At 42.8% G+C, this 11,036-nt stretch overlaps 1 protein-coding gene across 5 annotated transcripts in view; it reads right to left on the bottom strand.

The window, feature by feature from the left end:
* The window catches only part of LOC117216327 (probable nuclear hormone receptor HR38), a 41,828-nt gene that overhangs the window by 5,644 nt on the left and 25,148 nt on the right, over positions 1-11,036 (bottom strand). For 4 of the 5 annotated variants that reach the window (XM_033462954.1, XM_033462951.1, XM_033462955.1 and 1 more), the window contains exons 2-7: positions 5,353-5,579; positions 3,201-3,436; positions 2,432-2,941; positions 1,598-1,928; positions 1,102-1,410; positions 168-402 (exon numbers count right to left, since the gene is read on the bottom strand). In XM_033462954.1, the coding sequence (XP_033318845.1) occupies positions 168-402; positions 1,102-1,410; positions 1,598-1,928; positions 2,432-2,941; positions 3,201-3,436; positions 5,353-5,579 (1,848 nt within the window). The remainder of the gene's footprint in view (positions 1-167; positions 403-1,101; positions 1,411-1,597; positions 1,929-2,431; positions 2,942-3,200; positions 3,437-5,352; positions 5,580-11,036) is intronic. The other variant, XM_033462952.1, reaches the window with a different exon arrangement.

Genomic DNA, 11,036 nt, shown 5'->3' with positions numbered 1-11,036 from the left:
ACTAACAGGTTGATCGATAAATAATTTATCTACCAGACGATCGCGCCTAATGGAGAGTCGTCAAATAGACGAGAGAGGAATCGAGGGTAAATCGGAATAGAAAAGTAACGTTCATACTTATGATATTCTTTCGAATAAGAAAAAACAAGAACTTCGATGAAACTTACCAGTAACGAGGGTGAGAGCACACAGACAAGCGAAAGCACTAGTGTCTACGTCGAGAATATGAAGAGCTTTGCTGAACTCGAGGATACTGTGGAGCCAATCGCCAAAGCTACGTTGACATTGTTCCAATGCCAGAACCACACCGTTGCAAAATGTCAGCTTGGTGTCTTCTGGTTTTGTACGGTACGCCAACCGAAGAACAAAGAGTTCCAGACTGGCTGACTGGAAAAGTAGCTCCTACGAAGAGTAGCAACAACGAAAACTCGTGTTAGAAGACCAAATTATGGTTATGATACGTACAGTCGATGACAGTGATATAACGAGATCGTAAATTAAAAAGTTAAACGGCGATACCGATTGATCTAGCCGTATTCAGGACCGTACGTCACGTACGTAACCAAGATTGGCAGAGAATTCTTCATCGTTGACTTATCTACTTGAAAGAAAGGACTAATTCTGAGTTGACATCGTACGGCCCTGAACAAGGCTCGAACTCCTTATTAATCCTAAAATTTCTCCACTTACATGTTTCGGTCTTTAAACATGTAAACTTTAACGCCTGATCGATTTTACGACCTCGTTATATCGTTTCCACCGATATGTATAAAAGGTATACGTGAATCGTGGAAGACGAGTTAGAAATTGTTAAAAAAGCAACTTTGTTACGAGAGAATGTTATTTTCATCGGTGGCTCGAGGCTAGCAACTAGATAACCGACCAATCAGACCGTCGATTAGACATGTCGTAGGCTCGTCAGGATTGACCTTTTAGAAAATGTACAAGCTATCGATTTCTTTAATGAAAGCTTCCCTTACAGATATTGCTCGTCGATACGTAATAAACAATATATCGCGACTCGCATATGGTTGCACGAGCATATCATCCAAGGCTGACGAAAAGATTAATGAGAATTATTAATGAGAATATTTACATTACCTGATCTTCCCGTACTAAATCCGTGAAACCAGGAATCTTATCGGCAAAAGTTCGAATCACGTCGATGGACGTAGTGAGAAGATTGTAAAATTGCTGAGTCTTTTCGGCCTCTGTGATAGGCGGATCGCCAGGACTCGATTGTCGATACTGCGAATAGTCTAATGTCGCTTGATCGGGTGTCGTGTCCAAATGTGCACGAACCAGAGCTGTAATCAAGGAAACTGGAGAACTCGGTGGCGACTCTTGTGGGGATTTTGGCTTCGATGGTAGTCTACCTCGACGACCCCTCAAGGAATCCGTCCTTACAACCTATTAAACGAATAACTTTTGTTATATCCTTTCGAATTCTCAATATTCTTCCGAAGAATAATGTTTTCAACGTGTGCCAATATTTTTTACTTTGTTATCTTGTCTTAATAATTTTATAATCGGTATTTGTATATCTTTCATGGCGAGTAATTTGTTCTTAAGAATTGGTAAATAAATTCGAACTTACCTCTTTCACCATACCGACCATCAAGCACTTCTGGAAGCGACAAAATTGGCAACGATTCCGTCGGCGTTTGTCAACGGGGCAAGCTTTCTCTGCTAGACACACGTATTTTGAGCCTTTCTGCACGGTTCTCTTGAAGAACCCTTTGCAGCCCTCACAGGTACGCACACCATAGTGTTGACACGCTGCCGTGTCGCCACAAACAGCGCACAATTGACTGGGACTCGGCGGTGCTCGTTCGTTGCCCGTTGTGCTTCCAGGTGACGGAGAACTCACAGAATTTCCAGTGCCTCCGCTTCCACCGCGTGCTTTCGGGGATTCTGTACTGCCACTACTGTCAATGAAAGACACGTTTCTTTAAAATCTCACAACTTCAAAATATTACATAAAGTTCCTTTCTTTTCGAACGAACAAAGTCGGGAAGGAAGTTCATCTCGGATAGACGCGTCAGTCTTCCCGGATAAATGCCATATTTTAATGTTAAAAAAGAAAACGAAATTGTATAGTCGTTTATTCGATAATTGATTCATTACAAATGGTTCAAGAGCTTATATAAAATTGTTCAAAAAAAGAAAGAATATCCAACAACTACACTGCTCCAAATAATTAAAAAACTCTTTTTTATGTTATATCCATTCCCAGCATCTTATGTTAATGTTTACATTTACGGCAGTATCGCACGAACAACATGTCAATTTGTACGAAGCCTATAAAACTTCTTCACTTGATTAACAATAGATCCACTCATAATAGAGATTCTCTAATTGTTTTCAACAGTACACATTAACATTGAAATCAATATTCCCCGTATAATGAAAGTCGACTACGATTCATTACCTCGCAGACTCTGACCTCTGCGTGGGTAGAGACGCCCTCCGTGGACGAGGCGTCCCTACGACGACGTTGTCGACGGTAGGGTAATTGTCCGTTGGTGCAACCGGTGTGGCACCGCCAGTTATGGTCGGTGATGGACCATACACCATGGGTACAGTGACCGCTGCACCATATGGCGAGTCCTGTCGATGATTCGATGGAGCAGGAACAGCCGTGGTCGGAGTCGGAGCCGTTTCTGTCGCGAAATAACCTTGATGATTATGATGATGTTGTTGTTGCGGAGGAAGTGTTGACTGTTGTTGTTGATGGTGATGATGAAGATGTTGTTGCCTGTGGTCGTGGTAGGGCAATGTGGGTGAAAATTCGGTGGGATAATGTCCGGTGGCGCATGGATACACCGAGTTATCGTAACATTCTGCCTCGTCCATCTTGATACCGAGAACCTGCAGTTCCTGTCTGGTGTACCGTTGAGCCGTGTAGGTTTCTTGGAAACTTGGCAGGGGTGTAGAACTGCTGCTCAGACAGATCAGAATTAAATGTCAGTGGACCGGTCGACTCGTCCGAACAAAATGCCAGCTACGATCTTTCTTCATGCTACCGATGATGATCGTTAAATCACACAATGAAACGTGCAATCGCGTAGAACAAGCTGATTCGCAGAATCGTAAAAGTAATGACAGAATGCCAACTATGATTTATCTTTTACCTATCGGCCAAATCTAAGATTCTATCTGTGAAAGGTGAAATGCAGATTGAAAGCAACGAGCGGTACCTAAGGGAGTCTGGTTGCACGTCCTCGGGAAGAGGAGCTGCTGATGGAGGCGGTTGTGGTTGATGATGTACCGTTTGTTGTGCCTGGGCTGACTCGTCAGCCGTGGGTACACCTTGCGGATTACCCAACTGTAGTTCTGGAAATGGGTCCAGCTCCTCCGGTAGACTTCCCGCATCCGCTGGATCCGTGTACGAGGCACTCAATAAATCCGCCAGAGTGCTACATCCGAAAGGACTCTAGAAAAATCGCATTGAACCTCGGTTGGATCATTTTCAATCGCGAACTGAGATTTCATTCAATTTTTGTAAAATCGACAACTATTCAACTATTTAAAGTTTTCAAAGCTGCACCAAACTCGAACAAAATCTTTTTTACGTTTGGCAAAAAGATTTGATAATTTTTTTATATTGTTTCAGTGGATAAAGAACATCAAACAACGGTTAATTGGACCACGAAATATCTGTCGATCTTTGATAATTCAATTCCGTGGTACTGGTACACTTTTTCTATTGTTTCTACAATGTCGGACAACGTCGGGAGAGCCGTGCGAGCGGCAAATCGAAGTACTCGACTGCAAGGCGGTAACATTGTTCGACCACAATTGCGAGCCGTGTCGAGACATCGATGTACAGTTGAGGTGCGCAGTGAGGATGTCGGAGAAGAGCGAAGTGGGCTCTCGTATCGCGTGTTGTCTGTAACTCAAACAGTCACGCGGAGATTCCTACGTTTAATCGAATCGAACGAATCTCTTCTTTCTAATCCAAACTCCCCATACTCGTATAAAATCCGTACTTGGTCCACGTGACTCTAATAATCGTCCAATACTATCTTACCCGTTACGAACACCGATGTCTCGATTTATAATCTCTTTCCCTATATTATTATAAACGATCTTTAATACGAATATTACTATAAATATCGGCTGACATTTTACTTAAAGATATTAAGGTCGACTGTCGCGTCGATACTGCATAAATAAAAATATCAGCGTGAAACATATAATAATTAAAGCAACATTTATTTCTCCGAGAAGGGAAATGAAAATCGAGTGGAAGACAACATGGACGCAACAAGGACACGGACGAACGTCTGGCCAGGTAACTATTGGAGGATATCAGCACGATGGAGGTAGGATGGGGTGTGGATATTCAATTTGCCGGGTTGGTTCCGCTTCTGAGCTGACATTTCGTTCATCGCTCCCTCGAGAGCCGACGATCGAATTGTCAGCCTACCATAACCCTGACTACGGCCTCCTAAACGGCCTCTCGAAGCCGTTCAACCCCCCCATTCTTCCTTACGAAACTTCCTACGAGCAATTACGACACCATGAAAGCGTGGCTGCGTGTAACTTCTCTACGTAGGATTACTAATTTCGTGGTACAGCTAGACCAAGCGTTGTCAGCCGTTTAATTACGCGTGACGATCCCGCGGACAGACGTTTTCAACGAAAAGACTTTCCAAGACGGAAAATGAACATAAGAGAAGGGATAGAAACAGGTAGGACGACACTGGAGATCCGGGTACGTGGGCAGGAATGCAGATGGTGCGCGATAAGCGAATGCAGATGACGATCAAGAACGCCGGAACGTAGGAGGGCAGATCTTGTTGCGGGTCGAGCTAGACTCGCGGAGTTCGAAGACCACGGAACAGATAAGATAGTGAAATAGTGAAAGTCCCGCGAGCCCGAGCGACCCACTAAATACGGGATTCGATAATTACCAGCTGGTTCCGCCAGACGACGTTCACGTAAATTCCGATCGCGTTAAGAAACATGTTTTCACGTATAGTTATGGAGGGCTGTTATTAACAATTTTTTTGTCGGTTAAGAACGACAAAGTCTAATTTTAAATCCGAATACACGAAATAGTACTAGAGAAAATTGAAGGCAAGGAGTCACTGACCGCGGGAAAACTTCCGAAAAAGCAAATGCTGCGAAAAACGGGAAATAGGATAGTATTCTAAAGAGCTACGCGAGATTTGGAAATATAAGAAAAAAAGATGGATCATCGATCGTAATATGACGTTGGGAGTAATGTCGCGCAAAAAAGGGTGCGCGAAGCGCATCAGAGTGAATTCTTGCTGACCTGATTATAATTAATAATAAAGAATAAAGGGGAAAGGGTTTGAAGAGCGAACCTGGACATTACATTACCTGCGTCTGTAGGAGAAGCATGCTTGATGCTACCGTGAACGCGGTGGTTGTCGTGGTTGTAGAAGACTGATTCGTGCAGGCGAGAACTGGAACAGTAGTTGTTGCCTGCCGTTGATGCCGCTGGCGATGTGGCTGTTGCTGTTGCTCTACGTCGTTCCGTGTAATAGCCACCGCACGCTGACTACCGTTGCTGTTATCGCTGTCGCCGTTCGGCGAATGCAATTGCCCTGCAACAGAACGCAACACATCCTGAAGCTACTGCTAGCAGCGAGATCGCTTTAAATTCCTTCGACTTAATGCACCGATCTTAAACATTATGCATCTTATAAAACCAATTACAGAGGCGGCTAAGCAATCTACGACAGTTCGACTAACGCATCTCTCTACATTTTTTCCTTTCTGTAATAAAACGTCGCTCGCATATAACGTCTATCGAGGACATTGTTCCAGAATATGATGAAAAGTTCTTTGGTCCAAAGCCAACGCGTTTATTGTTTCATGATGAAACAAAGAGGGATGAGAAACTAAACTTTCTGACACGTATTCCCCGCGATGACGCGTTGAATGTACGCGCCAGACTATTTCTATCCTACAAAGGTACCATGATCTTTTCTTTCTTTTGTGTTCAGACGTGACGCGAATCGAGAATTTAGTTAACAACTGCGTACGTACAATATCTGCGATATTGAGAGTGACCGGCGTCCATGGTGATCATCTCTGCGACCAATTTAGAATCGAGAGGCCTCGAACTCGGACGAATTTGGTTCCGTGAGAGACGAACGCGTTTGCACAGATCGATTCTTAGAAGTACGAGTAAATTTCGACCACCAGGCCAAGGATGGCCTGGCAGCCAGTGGAATTCGGAAACAACTTTCACTGGTTCCCGTTTTTCTTGTTTGACGCTACTCGTTTTAACCGGTTGTTATCACTATCTGGTACCGACTTATTAGTCGTCGAATTCTCGTCGTCGACTGAGGTCCTCGACGTCGAGGTTTCGTCCTATATAGGGTAGCTCCGACACCCCAGGGAGACATGAAATCATTGGCATTTAAAATACTACCGTCCTATGCAGACAGCCACCATACCCTCTGCTCGATTATTATTACGCGATATTATCCCTAACGCCCGAGGGATGACTATACCTCGTCCCGTCAACGAAGAGATCGCTCGCCTTTTATCTTTAGAATCTATGCATGAAACGAACCTTAAAAGAACGTAGGAATATAGGAAAAATTGTCAGTACCTGCCATTACATTTCCATCATTTTCATTATCACCATAGTTATTACAATCTTTTTTTTTTTTACTAAATATCGCCTCACTCGATTCTTAGAATAATATTACCACACTTCGTTCGCTACAATTCTCTCACAAAGGCTAGAAATTGATACGTTTCGATTAATTGATACGTTACGTAAAGAGGAACGAATAGAAAGTGACATTAACAAGTGATGGGTTAAACAGATGCGTTCTGCTCTTTTGAGTTCTCCATCCTTTCGACTCGTTGAAGGATCAGGGAAGATGCGAACGAGAGATAGTCACGGTCACCTAGACCGGCGATTTGATTGAATTTCGCAATGGGGATCGTGAGAGGACCACCCAGTGGTTTTTCACGTCGTGAAACATGGCATAGCCGAGTCGTAAACGATTCCACCGTGGCGGAGATTAATCGTAGAGGGGTGTAGAGGGTGCGACGTGATTCGATACGATAGCGACACCGGTTATGGCGAATTAAAAGGGACTGCACACAAGCCTTGCTTGATAAGTATCGATGCAAACGCGGCTGGCATCGGATCTATACGGCCATAAATCTCAACGCAGTCAGATCGATCGGGCTAGAAGTCTGTCATTACCTAACGAAAAGTCATAAATGTTGCCTGTATAGCCCACTCTCTTTCTCTCACCCGTACCTTTAACCTTTTCCTTTCCTCTCTCGTTGTAACCCGTGCAAGGTGGTTGCTCCGCCAATTAAGATAGCTCGATCCAAAACAATGAGCCCTATCAGACAGCGAGGATCAGCGAGACCGCGAAGGAGAGGCGCGAGTAGAACCGATCCCACCTACGGGAGCGCATACTAGAGAAAACAGGCTGCACCTGAGCCGGTGTGCACGTGCACGGAAGGACTCGATTAACTTCTACAACGCTAGCACCGACAGCACCGTAGGCAGGGTAAAGGCAGAGGTAGCCAGGGTAGGGTAGCGAACGGACGAGCAAGAGTAGGGTTAGCCGAACAGCGTGTGCCAAGTGGATTACACCGGTATACACGGCCCTCCCACGAACCACGCCTCTCCACGTGCCACCACGTGCAGCCACGCCGCGCACAGCCACTTGCTTCGTTTCTCAACAATTTGCTCTCATGAATTAACCACTCGTTCCTTCCAGTCTTCTGTATCTGCTCTTCCTTTCGCTTCCTTCTTCTCCACTCTCGATCGTCTCGCGAATACCGTATCCAATGAAGATTGGAAGGATCGGATGGATGTGGCACGAAGAGCTTTGAGTAATTTTCTATGTGAATACATTAAGATTGCTTTGACAAATAAGATAACATTACGCAGGACTATTAAACGCTGTTTGTGTGTCGCTAGATATGGATGAAGAGAAAAATACGCACTGTCGTAGATCATCGTGTTAATAGACAGATTCCGCGGTTGTGTAATTGAACTGAGGAATTCTGGACATTCAGAAATTGCGAAAGACTTCTGTGTATAGTTTGTAAGAGTCGTTGAGTGATACATATCTCGGGAAGACAGGCGTGAAAATTTTGTGCGATTTTTCATATCGAAACGACCCACTTTCCGCTTGAGAGAAGAGTCATCACTGACGTCACTGTTACTTGGTAGCATCGGACGAGTGTACAGCCACAATTAGGCATGAAATTCCTATAAGTTACGGGCTAATTGCAACGATTGTCCAGTCACGTGTTTTCATTTCATGGCTTACCAAGATAATTGATATCCTTCATGAATAATTCATTCTGGCAGCGAGTTTCTTTCTAACGTGTCGTTTATGAGAAAACCCGTAGCTACGAGGAGAAATAGTGAGGGAGATGGAGATAAAGAGAAAGAAGGACGCTATTAATAAACGCATCGGAGGACTTTTCTTCGTTACAACGTTACCTTCGAACCTCGAGAATTATATTGCCGATCAATCGACGCGTCTCGTATGCAGGCACACCTAACGACGTTAGCAACCGGTGGTGGGTGAGCGTGCGTGCACGAGAGAAAGTAGGACCTGATCATGTCTTGCAGCCGTACGCGACATATAATCGCGTACCGAGATATCTTCGATTTAAAGCTCGCATCGGTTCGCCCACACGAGCCGAGCGTCTCTACAGTTGGACGATCGTAATTAACCCTTTCACTACTAAGTAGGGACGGTCGTGTGCCAGCCTTTCGTTTGCCTTTTTCCTTTTAGCAGCTATGCTCATCGCATTTTACTTCTCTGGAAGCTGGCATTACTTTTCCAATTTCTCTTATTTTCACGCCTGATTTTCGCATTCAGAGATTTTAGTGGAGAGATTGTTTTCAAAGTCGATACTGCGAAGTCTATACAATGATGGCAAAGTACTATACGATATATTCGGATTTTATTAGATTTCTAACACGTGACTCTTAGGATGTTTTAAGTTTTTAAAGAACTTCGTTGTTTATTGTGTGCATCTTTTTTAGAACGTTGATTTTCATTTGCTATGTTGCTTCGGTTACTTGTATTTTTCTTAATATCTTGTATTGTTATTTTTTTTTATTAAAGATTCTTGCTTTTGCGTTCTAACGCTTTGTTTTCATTGCTGAGATTCTATCCTCAATTGTCCTTATATTTTTATCGCCGAATCTCCTTTTTTGCGTTCCTTCTTTTAAGCTGAAATTCCTGTTCTGACGTCCTTGCACTGTTCGTTACGGGGAATCCCAATTTCATCACATTGGAATTTACTTCAAGAAAGTATTGCAGAAGGGAAAGAAGCTGCCATTCCATTCGGAATATAGACTGTGGATGAACTAGTAACCATTGATTTACTATAAAGTGGATAATATCCAGGGTGAGTACTCGATCAGATGGTAGTTGTATTAGTTCAGGCAATCTTCATATCTTGTTCGGACAGTTCTTGTATTTACATAAAAATTGAAAATATGGGAATGGCACTAAGAATCCTCATACATATTTTTACTCCATTAATTTACGATAGACACTGTACATCGCAGATTCAGATTCAGTTAGAAATCACCAAACGTGTTCATAGCAATTAAGATAATTATAAGTGAAAATTGTGATTTTAGTATAAGTAACCATTGGGTGGCCCTATGAAATAACTATATGATGGATATCATCCATATCTGGTAATTGGTTAAGAGGTTTGCTTGCTAAGTAGTATACAGTAGTATACAGTAGCTGCGGGCATTTTGGAAATTGCAGAAAAGTCAGGCTCAGAAATTGAATTTCTCATTCTTCGTGAAAAATTCATGATAGTCACTTTTTACAGGATTTAACGAACAGTAAACAAGCTGGTTACCAGCTCTTTAGTATTATCGCACTCGACTCGATTATTTTTTAATAAAGTACATATACATGTACAGGTATCATATTGATTTCAAATCTTGACCCACTTACCTAATGTGCACTAATCATTGCAGATGCTGCATCATCCGATCTCCCTACCATTAGGAGGCGAACTTTAATAGCTATGTACCACTGATTATACTATTAATTTTTCTTAGTCAGTCGTATCCTGAAGGCATCGCGAAACTTATTTAACACTTTCACTATTAAATTGAAATAATTCTCTTTTTTCTTTTTCTTCCTCTCATAGGAGATGAAATTTTATTTTAATTTTTCCGTAATCCAAATCGAACGACTATTCGAATATTGAGAAATATTTATTTCCGTGTGTCGTGTAATATATGTGCGAATTTCGAATATTTTTTAATAAAGAATATTTCCTTCTGTGTTAATTTAGCACGGTTTCGTGTCATATATCTTTTCACAGCGTGGAAAGTCGAATGAATCACGGGATCGTCGAATCGGACGTAAGATAATTTGAAAGTTTCCATGCTACGTGTACTCTAAAACTGGTCCAGCGTATGCACTCGGTGCAGCTTTCTCTTTCGCTGAATTTAGTGAAAGATTGATGACATCGCAATTAGGATTACAACAATCTCTCCGGGAATCCTGAGTCACCCTCGTGTCGCGATCACGTTCCATCCGAAGCCTGATACGTGCTTATCATCGTTCTCGACAGTTCATTAGCAGTCCATTCACCGAGACCGAATTATCACCAGCTTCGTAATTCGCCGAGTACGGTAACCTTCGCGTAACGAAAAAAAAAAACGTATCAAAGAAAAAGATTCGTAACCACCCAACATGCTAATCACTCTATCAAACAATCATTTCGCTGGATGTATTCCTCGAGGATTTACCTTTCCTATTCGACAAGGATTTCACTGCAATTTCACAGAAAACACACAGCTTGTATCTTTTATTGCTATCATAAACATTTCCACATAGAAAGATACTGCGCGAACCAATAGGCCGCTATCTGCTACGTTCGACAGTACGTTTGGTTTCCTACGTTTACAAACGCAATCCTTCGATCGACAACCTCGAAGAAGGAGCAAAATGCAACGCTTACGGAGAGGAGAGAAGAAACACGGATCGAATCACGGATCCGTGAAAGCAGGACCAGGAAAGCCA

The sequence above is a fragment of the Bombus bifarius genome, unplaced genomic scaffold (genome assembly GCF_011952205.1).
Source record: "Bombus bifarius isolate JDL3187 unplaced genomic scaffold, Bbif_JDL3187 scf7180000010271, whole genome shotgun sequence".
Classification (NCBI taxonomy): Eukaryota; Metazoa; Arthropoda; class Insecta; order Hymenoptera; family Apidae; genus Bombus; species Bombus bifarius.
The sequence above is the reverse complement of the archived record's forward strand: the minus strand, read 5'-3'. Positions and strand labels throughout refer to the sequence as shown.